Below are 14420 nucleotides of genomic sequence, written 5' to 3'. Positions count from 1 at the left end.
GTTGAGTAATTGTAATGTTTGAAGACTTGGTCATATAAGACTCTGTCAGTTTATCACTAAACTCACCTACGAACAAAACACGGAGTTATCCAATTTTGCTTAGTAATAATTTTTCAATTTCAATTTCAATTTCAATTTATTTTCATACTTCTCAATGAAGGAGTGTACATCAAATATAATAAAAACATAGTGAATCATAATATCCGGCTTGGATGTACAGTAAATTAATGTAAGAATATAAAACATATAGTGGTCAATCATCGTAAGTTTGGTTCTATGTATAACGCTAAAGAAATATGACGGAACCTACTTAAAAGCGAGCTTGTTAAGCGTAGGTCCCAAATTCTGAACAGAGTGTAAAGATGAGGAGCACGGATGCAACGTAGGACCAAAATAAAGAGAAACAAGAATGAAAGGCAAAAATACCTGGTGCACTAACAGAATCTTCTCAATACATTAATAGTGATACACAGACAACCACATTCTGCAGATGTAAGAACAGTTGATTTAACAATTTTGACAATAGTGTAGTAGTATGATTTGAATAATGGTGAAAAGAGAACAACTCGACATGCGAGTCCTCGGAGGAGATACGGGAAACCTAAAGAGTGAACATACAAGTAATAACATTCAAAGAAAATTTGGAATTAATTAGAATTACCAGCTAGTATAGCACTGAGGGGAATACAACAAGCCAGCTGTTCACGCGTTCCGAAGTCTTAGGGTACCAAAAGGGGTACTGGTGTGAAGGAATTTAAGAGCGCAAACAGAGAGGCTTAATTGATTTGAATAACAGCAACCAACACAGCAGGAAAAGGCACATAAACAAGAAAGAAGGAAATTTCAATGGACTTACGCAATGTAATTATTCAATAAATTATGTCTTAATTTGTATTTGAAGGTCGACAAAGACAAACAACCTGCGAGTTCTATGGGGGGATCGTTCCAGTACTTCGGCCCTGTATACATAATTGTTTTTTTCGTAAAAATGGTTCGGGTACGTGGTAGGTGATAATCGTCACGTTGGCGGGTGGGATAGTTATGAATAGAGTAATTTCTTTTAAACATATGCAAAAAAAATATCAGGAAGATCATTTTTGGATAATTGTACATGAATATCCCTAAATTGTAATAAAACAAATCTGACAATTTCAAAATTTTGTTCTTATGGAAAAATTCATCTGTATGAGATAGATACCCAGTCTTATTAATTATTCTAATAGCTCGCTTTTGTAAGAGAAAGAGCGAGTCAAGCAAAGACTGGGTCGTGTTACCCCATGCCAGTATTCCGTAGTTGAGGTAAGGGGAAATCATAGTCGAGTATATAATTTGCAATATATTGGTGGGGAAGTAATCTTTCAGTTTATTTAGAATTCCTGCATTCCTAGATAAAACTTTGGTTATAAAGTTGATGTGAGACTTCCAAGATAAATCGCTATTAATATACAGTCCTAGAAACTTAACACTATCAACCTTCGTTAAATTAATGCCATTAATTTGGACATGACCAGGAATAAATTGCAAAGAGTTACTGAACAACATATAATATGTTTTATCAATGTTTAGTGATAACTTGTTGGCATGAATCCAGGATTGAACAAGTTTCAATTCGCTGTTTAACATATGAATAAGCGTATTAGAATTACGATGGGAAAGAAATAAATTTGTGTCATCTGCAAAGCATATAAAAGAAAGAATCTCTGATGAATTTTGGAGGTCATTTATGTACAAGATGAATAGTAGCGCGCCGAGTAGGGAACCCTGGGGGACACCACATGTAATTGATTTCATTGAGGACTCATGACCATTAAGATAAACATACTGCTTTCTGTCAGTAAGATAATCTCTAAACCATTCTAAAGCCGTCCCGCGAATGCCGTTATGGCTTAACTTATAAAGGAGAATATCATGGTCTATCGTGTCAAAAGCCTTCGAGAAATCAATAAAAACACCGATGGTGTGTGAAGCATCGTCAAGAGCATGTGCCACTTTATCAATAAAAGCCAATAAAGCGTGGGTTGTGCTGTGTTGCTTTCTGAAACCGAACTGAAAATTCGAACGAATATTACAATTAATAAGAAATCTAAGAGTTCTTTTATGAACAAGCTTTTCCAAAATGTTTGAAATTGAAGTTAAAAGAGATATCGGGCGATAATTATTAACATGTTCTTTAGGACTCTTTTTGTATATAGGAACAACTCTAGCGACTTTCATTTTATCAGGAAATTTTCCGCTTAATAAAGATTGATTGAAAATATAAACGAGAGGAGAAACTATTTCATTTATCACATTTTTTAAAAGAAAAATTGAGATACCATCATCACCTGTACTCTTCTTATTATTCATTTTACAAACAACTTCTTTAATTTCATCATCAACAATAGGAACGAAAAAGAAAGTCAGTGCGTTCCTATCCCCTAAGAACGAATGAAAAGGTGTCCGTGAATGCGGTATTTTGCTGGCAAGATCTGGCCCGAGGCTAACAAAGAAGTCATTAAATGCTTCCGCAATCGCCCCTGGTTCATCTACTAAACAACGGTCTTTAAAAATGGAATTCGGGGAATTTTTATCTACAGTGGAGTTTAAAGCTGTGTTAATCACCTTCCACGTACCCTTTATATCGAACTTACATTACTTTGTGAAACTGATTGGAGAAATACTGTTGCTTAGCTGTACGTAGAGTAGATGTAAGCGTATTTCGATAACGAACATAAAAAGATTTGTTTAAAGCATTTGGGGATTTACGGTATCTACAATATAATCTATTTTTCTTATTAATAGACTTAAGGAGAGATCTCGTGATCCATGGTTGTCTTTGTATTTTCTTATAATTTGACGTAGATCGTTTTATTAATGGTACATAACTATTACAATTTTTTGTTAAAATATCCATGAAAATTTCAAAAGACGCATTTACATTTCCAGAACAGTAAATAGGAGACCAGTCAACTGACCTCAATCCCTCCCTAAGTCTATTTAGATTACATTCAGACATATCACGAAGACCAGAGTTATGAGTTGGTGTACTTCTCGTGAAGAACTGGGAAACAAGTGCGAATACTGGGAAGTGATCTGAGAGATCTGAAACAACAATACCAGGTGTAACGTCAAAAGATAAATTATTAATAAATATATTGTCAATGAGAGAATGAGGACCTTTGTTTGTATGTACATGAATGTATATGTACAATATGAAACATATAACTATTGTATTAACGACACTAAGAAGCAAGTAACATAAGAGGAAAAATATAAAACATGTACTGTTTCCCTCCGTCATATATGTATTATTACCTTTTGGACGGGAACTCATCACTACGGTTGTGCTCGAATTTCTGATTACTTTTTTGATATCATGTAAATGTTATATTATGCTGTCGTTTGTCGAATCACGTATCTACAGGTTATTTGTTTTCTTGTAAAATCTAGTAATTAGTGAATTACCTGTTCTATCTTTGCCTTTATCACAATTCAGGAAATGGCAATAATGTCGGATTGATCTGTGGTCTAGCCTTGGGTGTAACGTTTGTGTTATTGATAGCATTTTTGCTACTTGGAAAGTTTCTGCAGAAGAACTATCCAAACTATCTACCGCGTCAAGGTGAGAATTATGTTGTTATTTGCTTCTGTTACCTCTCCGTATCCATTTATTACTATCCATATGAAGAGTTTGTTCGCAAAAACCGATAAGTCCATTTTTGAAGATTTTGAAGTATGGTCTTTGTCATAGAGTACAAAATAATATACCTTTCAACTGATATATTGGGCCCTACAAAAGTTTTCTTATTATTCTCTTTATTTTTCTTTACCTTAAATCGCAAATATCTCCATTTGGCAAATATGGACTTATCGGTTTTTGCAAACAAACTCTTCAAATGTTTCTTTGTGTGTTTCTAATAATGCCATAAAATGTAGTGATTCAAAATTAAATAAAGGCGCGTTTTTATTCTCTGGTATTATCATGATTATTACCGAAAACGTGGTAATCATCCCCTGTCACAGGGCGCTGCCGCCGCACCGCCCCGTAACTGGATCAAAGGCTTTCTCTTCTGAGAGTCTACAAAGTAGGCGAAACAAATGCTTCTTCAGTTCAATAATTGCGTGGTTTATTGTATTGAATTTTGAAACGTATTTACAGCATAGAAATAAAAATGGTGATTAACAATCAAACACTGACAAAATCATTGCCCCTTCAAGAGATACATTTAGTTAACATTATCGCTAAAGCCAGTTGGTTCTTGTTCTCGGGATGAGATCACCTGTCCTCGCCCATGGGTCTAAGTTTCATCAAACTTGATTCCCCTCTAGACGGAGTCCCCTCGATCCCTCTCTAGTAGACTCTGCAGTCCAATACCGTTGGAGCTTACTCCAGCCTAAAACTCCTTGCTCCCACCTTAAACTCGGATCCTTGCTCCGACATTAACCGCCCTGTCAATTATAATGAGGGACATACACTCATAAGTTCAATAATCTTAACGAAACACTATTATACAATTGCTCAATGAAATTGTTCCTTCATGAATGAAACACCTACATTTCATGAATTTAAGACAGGTTATCGGCTTGTATGTTTACATCAACAAATCTGTCAACGCTGGGTCAGCCAGCGAGGATTAACTGTCATGGAAACCGTGTTCCCAGTTATGGCCCTAGGCCACTGGTGCAATAAATCTTTATGGTCTTTTAGATCAGTATTCTGAAATGGCTTGTAGTAGTACTGGCTAAACTATTCAACATTCCCTCACTCTCACACTGATGCATGTAACAAAATACTGTGAGGCAATAATGACATAAAAATATTATATCTTGACTCTTCATCTTATAAAGGATTACATAATTACAAGAAAATTACAATGAGAAAGATTGGTCAACTTACAACTTTCGTTGGCGTTTCTCCCCTTTCTGTGCAAGTTGTTCTATAATTTGTCTCGTATATTACATGAATCTTTTGCAAGCGTTTGAACAATATCATTTAATGACATGTATACATTGTACTATGTTTTTGATTTTCGTTGATTTTCGTTGATTGGAAATAAACTATGATTGAATTGAATTGATTGAATATACTTTCTCCCTGGCCCCTGCCGCAACCTCCTCGGGTTGATGAGAGATTTCTCTAGTGCTCAGACTCTCAAACGTACACTGAATGTGGCCTTTTGCCACCACAACCTCTTCCTCCTTGTTCCAAATCCATCTACCGAAGGGTAGACCAGTATGTCGGCGACACTGATGTACACCGAACCCTCCCAACGGACTGGATACAAACGTGGTGATTTCACAAACAATTTTGTGCTCTGGTCTGAAGAAATTTGGGTTTTGCATCCCGGTTTTGTTCTCCAAAATTTCCTTCTTAACTACACTTGTCTATGTAGGACCAATCACTGTATATTAATTTATTAAACAAGTTATCTTATTGGAGGAGGGGGTTAGATGGTTCAGAAAACTTTCTACCAATTGGTCAGACTGGACACACCCCTATGAGTGACTTTTCCTTAATTTCAAAGAATTGTTTTTGAACATGATTTCCAAAGAAGGAGGATATTCCTCTGACGTTAGCTGACCACTGCAGCTGGGTGTGACTATCAATTTCTTAACCTATGCCTCTTCTGGGCTGTCCTCCCACTGGTGGACATTTGGCAGGTTTATGACCCTCGCTCCTAGTAGCGGTCTCCACTTGGTGTGAGTCACCCTCTCCCTCTATGTTATGCTTTATCACACTCGTGCCCCTGACGTAATGACGGGCTGAGGGGTTACTACCCTCTTGCTTCCTGTGCAGTGTAAACTCATTTTTAGTGAATGCCTTGCACATAAACATAAATTTGATGTAAAAGGGCTGATGAGATTATCAGTAGGACTTTCACATGGACAATGTAACCTACCATGTCGTGACACGGCCCCCCATTTGGAAGACAGTGCATGCTGTCTAAATATTACATTTACCTGTCTGAAAGTTATACTGGGCATGGAATCTGCCCTACCTCATCATCTTAGTACATCCATAACATCAGTGAAGTGCCTTCTTCACCTCATACCACTTTATCAGTCCTTTATGTTCTTTACAGGACTTGTTACTTCTTTAAACCTCAGCTATGATTATCACTTGTCATGATCCCGTACAGAGTGCATCTACAATATAAATAATTGCCTACATTACAATAGCTGACACAAAATGATTTGCTTATTATCACTGTCCTCCCTACAGCTTGATAGCATACATATGGCACTGACGATTTCAACACGAAGATAACTGTAATACATTGGCCTACACAAATTTGTTCATAAGGCCTAGTTACCAACCCATTGGTAACACGTCAATTATCATCACATATTCATAATCATATTTGACATCCTCCCTGGTATTAGAATCCTGCTTCAAACAAGTCAATATTGTACGTAACTTATTACTGATCTGTCACTGATACGTAACAAAACCCATGGATATATACATCATACGATCTTAGTCCTTTGGGCATCGGCTTAGAAAATCAGCAGCTACATTGTCTGTGCCCTTAACAGCAATCACTGTGTCTATACCTGTAAGGCTGCAGGGCAAGTGCCCATCTCAACACTCTACTGTTATGGATCTTGGCTTGGGCAAGATACATGAGTGGGCGGTGGTCGACTTCGAGCTGGAAGTGAGTGCCGTAGAGAAACACGTCAAACTTTTTGACAGCCCAGGCTAGGGCTAGGCACTCCCGCTCAATGACAGCATACCTACGTTCAGCATCCGATAGCTTGCGGCTGACGTAAGCGACGGGGAATTTCCCCTCTCCTATGCGCTGCATGAGTACCGCGCCTATTCCTATATCGGAGGCATCCGTTGCTAGGATATACGGCAGCTTGGGGTTCGGAAGGTGTAGGATGGGTGGGGCTGAGAGGCGCGCTTTGAGGGTATCGAACGCCCTCTGTTCTAGGTTCCCCCATTCTACCTTGTTAGGAAGTCCCTTCTTTGTGAGATCCGTTAGTGGCACGGCGATGGCGGCAAAGTTTGGGATGAATTTCCTATAATACCCGGCAAGGCGTAGGAATGCTCGCACCTGTGTCTTTGTCTTTGGTGCCTCAGCATTCAGAATTTGGCTCACCTTGTCTGGATGTGGTTTTAGAATACCGTCCCCCACTACATGACCCAAAAAGTCCAACGATCTAAACCCCACATGACATTTGCTTGGCTTGGCGGTCAAGCCTGCTTCCGCGAGCCGCTGCATCACGCTTTCCAAAGCATGAAAGTGCTCCTCCCATGTCTCGGAGTACACAAGAATGTCATCAATATAATTGACAACATTTGTCAGTCCCTCTAACACGGTGCGCATGAGCCTCGAGAAGATGGCGGGGGCATTTACCATTCCAAAAGGTAACACCGTGAATTGGTACAGTCCATCGTCCGTCACAAATGCTGTTTTCCCCTTGTCTTGTTCACGCATAGGGATCTGCCAATATCCCTTGCTCAGATCGAATTTAGAGAAATATCTCCCCTTGGAGAGTGATGACAAGAGATCATCAGCATTTGGGATGGGCTCCGGATCGAACACTGTGATGGCATTAATCTTTCTGTAATCGACACAGAACCGATTTGTGCCGTCCTTCTTACGCACAAGCACAATAGGAGATGCATATTCTGAAACTGATTTCTCTATTACTCCCATTTTCAGCATGTCGTCCACTTCTTTTCGAATGGTCTCGCGCACAGCCTGTGGCATGGGATACGGTTTGCTGACAATGGGACTAGTAGTCGTCAGTTTCAGACTGCATTCCGCCATGTTTGTCCTCCCAGGGACGTCGCTTAGCTGTTGCTCATAGCGTTTCAGCACCTCGTGTGCTTGCTCGCGCTGTGCGTCGCTCAAATTTGTGTCGAGGCAGACATCCTCGATATTTTCTGTCTGAGAGAGCATCGGCATATCTATTCGCGCCTTTGCTATGTCGGGCTCCTCATCTCTGTCTTCGAAGACAGTCGCGGCGCTTGCTTGAGCCGCAGTGGCGTCTCGCTCCACGTAACCTTTTAGTAGGTTTGCGTGGTAGGTTTTCAACTTCCCTTCAATATCAATGCGGAAATCGCATTTCCCCACCTTTTGTTTGATCTCGTATGGCCCTTGCCACTGCATGAGTAGCTTGCTGCTGCTGCTTGGCCTAAGTAGAAGTACCTTCTCTCCGACATTGAAATGCCTATCGCGCGCCTTCGTGTCATAGTACTTCTTGTAGCGGTTCTGGTTTCGCAGCAGTTCATTTTGCGCGAGTTCGCATGTCTGTTCGAGCCGTTCTCGAAGATCAACTACATACTCATAGGTGGTCTTTACCTCCTCGTTTACATCAGTCCCTTCCCACATTGTCTGTACGAGAGAGAGGGGCCCGCGTACCGTCCTCCCATACAGCAGCTCGAAGGGGCTGAATCCGAGGCTAGCTTGCGGCACCTCTCTATACGCGAAAAGGACTGCCGCGAGGTATCTATCCCAGTCCTTCGGACGCTCGCTACACATTCTCCGCAGCATTGTTTTGATCGTGCCGTTGAATCTCTCCACCATGCCGTTGAACATGGGGTGATAAGGGGTCGTCATACGCTGTTTTACGGAAAGCAGCCGCGCGATTTCCTTCATCAATTCCGAGGTGAATTGTGCTCCCCTATCACTGAGGATTTCCTCCGGCAACCCGAGCCTGCTGAATATCTCTAGCAGTGCCTCCGCGATGCGCTCTGTTTCTATACTCCGCAGCGCGACCGCCTCGGGATAGCGCGTCGCATAGTCTACCAGGGTGAGAATGTACCTGTTACCGCGCTCCGTAATGGGATCTATGGGCCCTATCAAGTCGATCGCTACTCGCTTGAAGGGGGTGTCGATGAGAGGCATCTCCCCCAGCGGTACCCTCGGCACGCTGCCCTTCTTTACCGTGCGCTGGCAAATATCGCAAGAGATGCAGTAACGCCTGACCTCACCCATCATCCCTGGCCAATGAAATTTGGCTTGTAATCTGTCTAGGGTCTTTTGAGTTTTGAGGTGCCCTGCCATTACCCCATCATGAGCTAGGGCCATCAGCCCATTTCGATACTTCTTGGGTACCACTAACTGCCTAACAGTTTGCCCATGATCAACTCTCTGTATAGCAACCCTTGCACTACAGTGTAGTGGGTCTCACTCCCCTTACTCGTTGTCTTACTCCGCCCCTGCCTTGCATCCTCCCACGATTTAGCAAGTGTTTCATCCCCCCTTTGGGCCTCGCTAAACTCCTCCTTGCTGGATGCCATGAGCATCGCTTCAGATACTGTGAGGGGCTTCAGGGGTTTTTCCCTCCTGGCTTTCTGCCCTCGGGTTTCTACTGCCCCACCCCTCTCACTGTCCATAACGGACTCGTCCCCGCCCTCCTTAGGAAAATCCCAATTTGGATCGGGGTCTCCGGGTGCTCTGACCCCCGCTATATTCCCCAGAGTCAGGTCGTATAGCGGCTCACGCATCACTAGCGCATCCACCTCCCCTTTGTAATAAGGGGTATCTGTTGCTACGCGTGCGACCGGCACCTCGCGCACTGTCCCGTCGAGCAACACACACCTCTGTATCTTGCCCAGCAGTTGCCCTGGTGAAGTCAAACTTTCTTTGACCACCACTGTGCTGCAGCCACTATCACGTAACACTGAGGCTTCACGCCCCGAAACCACTCCCTTAACTACGGGCATGTTCCCACTGGCACTCGAGTTAGCTGCATTCACTACTGGCAGCTCACCCCCGGATGCTAACTTAACATATGTGCCAGGGTTACGTGGTACATCATACTTGACGAGGGATGCATGTAGGCATGCAGCCCCCGACTCCGCACTCTTAGTGTTATCTACCTCTGCCTTTGTGTCGGTTTGCTTTAGCTGTAGCCCAGCTGCTCGGTTGAATTTGCCTGTATTGCCTTTTGCTCGGCAGTCTTTTGAGATATGCCCTAGCTTTTCACAATTGTAACATCTTGGGGATGCTACTACACTGCCTCCATTTTTGTTTTGGGCCTGAGTGTTTTGTCTTTGCTGGGAGTTTGGCATTGGTGAGCTTCGCTTTGAGTCGTGTTTCATTTTGGGATGAGCCTCCTGGTACTGTTGGGCCAGTGTGATAAGACCCTCCAGTCGATTAGGCTTTCTCTCTTTGACGAAGAGCTTCATTTCCTTCGGGCAGACCTTATACATCTGCTCAATGATGAACAATTCACACAGTCCCTCAAAGCTCTGTTCAATTTCAGCCAACTCCACCCATCTTAACAAATACCTCCTCAGTCGTTCCGAAAACTGGCTGTAGGTCTCGCCCTCTTCAGGCTGAGAACCACGAAATTTCGGTAATCATGTAGAAATGCACACCTACCGTTCGCTTCGCCGTTTGTCAATCAAATTTTGTGCAGCTATTGGAGATGCTAAATTGAACCATATCAGAGAGTTTTCATGGAATTAGAAAGCTGAAAAGGTAAGAAAAATGAGAAATCGGAGTTGAAAAGTACGTCGGTCGCGAACATAGTCTCCGACGTATAGTAGTGCACCGATTTCGCAGAGAGAACGATGTCAACTATTATAATCGATTCTGGTAGTCTCTAATTAGCCACTTACTACAATATCGAACTTGACTCGTGCAATACGTGTAGCTCCTACTTTCTTTTTCATATTTTTTCTTATTGTTAGCTCACCTGAGTTGAAGGCTCAAGTGAGCTATTGTGATAGTTCTTTATTGTCATTGCCACTATCATGATTATCACTATTCAAATTATTGATACAGATTTATTCATACCAGGATTTAGACATCGATCCTTTCTTTAGAAATTGTGGCAAGTATTGATTTTATCATGACAAAGTTGATTATAAATAATTTGAGTAGTGTTGAAAGGAATAGAATGAGGTTGAAGAAAAAGTGGAAGAAAAAGGTTAGGCTATTTAGGAGGGAGAGAGAAAGAGAGAGCAAAGAAGATGAGAAGGAAGTTAAATTCAAAGGGGATTTATTTCTAGTAATGTACATAATTTATAGGCCTAATTTAATAAATTAAAGAGAATAGTATTACAAAAAGTGTATGTTTACATTGTGGACTTCTCATAAAGTGCTCGTTTTACCTAAAAAGAAAGAGAATATTGAAATTAAAATGGTAATATGTTTTTAATTGATAAGTTCATCTTAGGGATAGTAGAAAGTAATTGTTTTCATGATAGTATTTATTTTTCCATTTCATTTTTTAATTATGTATACAAAAACTGCAACCCCAGTATTTGCTTTTGTTTTGTAGTAAAAATCCATTTTATTGTGCAATATTCATGATGGATAATTTCCATTTTTTCATATATCTTTTACTGTTTTGTACACATTATCTGTCCATCATTTAGTCAGCAAAAAACGTTGACAGATACAGTCACACGCAGGAGAAAACTAACTAAAACGATAAAAAACAGACGCATCAAGATCACTTTCTTTCTTCCACATTTTACTGTTGAGCCGACTAATTATTGTGGTTAAACACCAAACAAGCGGCTGTATCACAGACTACAATGATCGATTATCATCATTATATTGCTCTTCCACATAATCGATCATCCATCATGCTACACTGACACAGCCGTCGATCGGCGTACTTTTGAGTCAAAATTACCCAAAATTAACTATTTTTCTTCTGTAATTGACTATGACATTTCATGAAACCGTCAGATAAGGTCCATCTTGACATTTCTGATAGCCACAAGAAGTTTTCATTGACAAATTAAGGAAGGAAATGGTAGGTGTGCATGGTGTGCATTTGTACATGATTACCGAAATTTCTCCCTAAACCCCTCTTCTGTGAGTTCATATCTATGGAGCAATGCACTTTTAAGCTTATCATAATCATTGGCATCCTCGCTGGGCAAACGTGTGTACACTTCCAGAGCTTTCCCTGTTAGGAGAGTGCTAAGTGGAAGTGACCACTCTTCTCTATCCCACCCCGAGCTCTGGGCAAAGCGCTCAAACCGACACAAAAATGAATCCATGTTGTCATGCTTGTCATTAAACATGGGCAACCTTTGCACTCCTACTGCGCTCGGTCTCTCTGCTCGTGTTTTGCCTTCGGTAGCGATCTTCAATTCAATCTCTTTGAGAGTCTGTTGGTGCTCTCTTTCTTTTTGTTCGTGCTCTCTTTCTTTTTGTCGCTCATCTCTTTCTTTATCTTTTGCATCAACTACCTTTTGCCGCTCCTCCCGAGCGAATGCCAACAAATCCTCTCCCGAAAGGCCTACCTCTTTACCCATTTCAAGATATGGTTTCAAATCCATTTTGAAAATATCGGGCCGAAAATACCAAAGTGTTATAAACACGAGCTGCAGTCAGTAGGGTAGCTTTACCAGTTTAACACGTATGATTATTAAGGTTACAAAAACCACATTTGTTTCCTCTCAGATTCAAGCCTTAAAATTTCCTCTTTACTTTAATATGGGCAGGAAATTTCACATGCCCGGATTCTCCACCAAAATATGTCACAGGGCGCTGCCGCCGCACCGCCCCGTAACTGCATCAAAGGCTTTCTCTTCTGAGAGTCTACAAAGTAGGCGAAACAAATGCTTCTTCAGTTCAATAATTGCGTGGTTTATTGTACTGAATTTTGAAACGTATTTACAACATAGAAATAAAAATGGTGATTAACAATCAAACACTGACAAAATCATTGCCCCTTCAAGAGATACATTTAGTTAACATTATCGCTAAAGCCAGTTGGTTCTTGTTCTCGGGATGAGATCACCTGTCCTCGCCCATGGGTCTAAGTTTCATCAAACTTGATTCCCCTCTAGACGGAGTCCCCTCGATCCCTCTCTAGTAGACTCTGCAGTCCAATACCGTTGGAGCTTACTCCAGCCTAAAACTCCTTGCTCCCACCTTAAACTCGGATCCTTGCTCCGACATTAACCGCCCTGTCAATTATAATGAGTGACATACACTCATAAGTTCAATAATCTTAACGAAACACTATTATACAATTGCTCAATGAAATTGTTCCTTCATGAATGAAACACCTACATTTCATGAATTTAAGACAGGTTATCGGCTTGTATGTTTACATCAACAAATCTGTCAACGCTGGGTCAGCCAGCGAGGATTAACTGTCATGGAAACCGTGTTCCCAGTTATGGCCCTAGGCCACTGGTGCAATAAATCTTTATGGTCTTTTAGATCAGTATTCTGAAATGGCTTGTAGTAGTACTGGCTAAACTATTCAACATTCCCTCACTCTCACACTGATGCATGTAACAAAATACTGTGAGGCAATAATGACATAAAAATATTATATCTTGACTCTTCATCTTATAAAGGATTACATAATTACAAGAAAATTACAATGAGAAAGATTGGTCAACTTACAACTTTCGTTGGCGTTTCTCCCCTTTCTGTGCAAGTTACTTTCTCCCTGGCCCCTGCCGCAACCTCCTCGGGTTGATGAGAGATTTCTCTAGTGCTCAGACTCTCAAACGTACACTGAATGTGGCCTTTTGCCACCACAACCTCTTCCTCCTTGTTCCAAATCCATCTACCGAAGGGTAGACCAGTATGTCGGCGACACTGATGTACACCGAACCCTCCCAACGGACTGGATACAAACGTGGTGATTTCACAAACAATTTTGTGCTCTGGTCTGAAGAAATTTGGGTTTTGCATCCCGGGTTTGTTCTCCAAAATTTCCTTCTTAACTACACTTGTCTATGTAGGACCAATCACTGTATATTAATTTATTAAACAAGTTATCTTATTGGAGGAGGGGGTTAGATGGTTCAGAAAACTTTCTACCAATTGGTCAGACTGGACACACCCCTATGAGTGACTTTTCCTTAATTTCAAAGAATTGTTTTTGAACATGATTTCCAAAGAAGGAGGATATTCCTCTGACGTTAGCTGACCACTGCAGCTGGGTGTGACTATCAATTTCTTAACCTATGCCTCTTCTGGGCTGTCCTCCCACTGGTGGACATTTGGCAGGTTTATGACCCTCGCTCCTGGTAGCGGTCTCCACTTGGTGTGAGTCACCCTCTCCCTCTATGTTATGCTTTATTACACTCGTGCCCCTGACGTAATGACGGGCTGAGGGGTTACTACCCTCTTGCTTCCTGTGCAGTGTAAACTCATTTTTAGTGAATGCCTTGCACATAAACATAAATTTGATGTAAAAGGGCTGATGAGATTATCAGTAGGACTTTCACTTGGACAATGTAACCTACCATGTCGTGACATCCCCCCCCCCCGAAAAAAAAGAAGAAGTAAATTATAATAAATAAATAAATAAATAAATAAATATATATATGTGACCATGCACCTCAAAACAAACAAAAAGTCGCCAGACATGAATTTTTAGTTAAGACCATATTCTAAAATGGCAGACTTTATGCTTTAAAATGATGTATAACTCAAATCAAATGGACTCTCCTAACCTATCTAAATATTGGAAAGAAAGCACAAACTCAGGAAAAG

General features: G+C 41.1%; 2 protein-coding genes across 2 annotated transcripts; both read right to left on the bottom strand.

Moving 5' to 3' along the window:
• Nucleotides 1-6509: 6509 nt before the first annotated feature.
• Nucleotides 6510-8996, bottom strand: LOC139718784 (uncharacterized). Its single transcript, XM_071630249.1, has one exon. It carries the CDS (start codon nucleotides 8994-8996, stop codon nucleotides 6510-6512), a length of 2487 nt encoding a protein of 828 aa, XP_071486350.1.
• Nucleotides 8997-9049: 53 nt separating this feature from the next.
• On the bottom strand, nucleotides 9050-14146 carry LOC139718783 (uncharacterized). Its single transcript, XM_071630248.1, has 3 exons — nucleotides 11742-14146; nucleotides 10960-10972; nucleotides 9050-10273 (listed from the first exon to the last, which is right to left on the bottom strand). Exons 1-3 carry the CDS (start codon nucleotides 12236-12238, stop codon nucleotides 9050-9052), a joined length of 1734 nt encoding a protein of 577 aa, XP_071486349.1. The 5' UTR covers nucleotides 12239-14146.
• Nucleotides 14147-14420: the final 274 nt, after the last annotated feature.

Source organism: Diadema antillarum, unplaced genomic scaffold, assembly GCF_040938485.1.
Source record: "Diadema antillarum isolate AM-2024a unplaced genomic scaffold, OU_Dant_1.0 scf00000099, whole genome shotgun sequence".
Taxonomy (NCBI): Eukaryota; Metazoa; Echinodermata; class Echinoidea; order Diadematoida; family Diadematidae; genus Diadema; species Diadema antillarum.
Note: the sequence above shows the minus strand (reverse complement) of the source record. Positions and strands in the feature narration are given on the sequence as shown.

What these genes read in the sequence shown, in the direction of transcription:
- LOC139718784 (XM_071630249.1), bottom strand. Translation starts at nt 8,996, where the DNA reads ATGGCAGGGCACCTCAAAACTCAAAAGACCCTAGACAGATTACAAGCC.
- LOC139718783 (XM_071630248.1), bottom strand. Translation starts at nt 12,238, where the DNA reads ATGGATTTGAAACCATATCTTGAAATGGGTAAAGAGGTAGGCCTTTCG.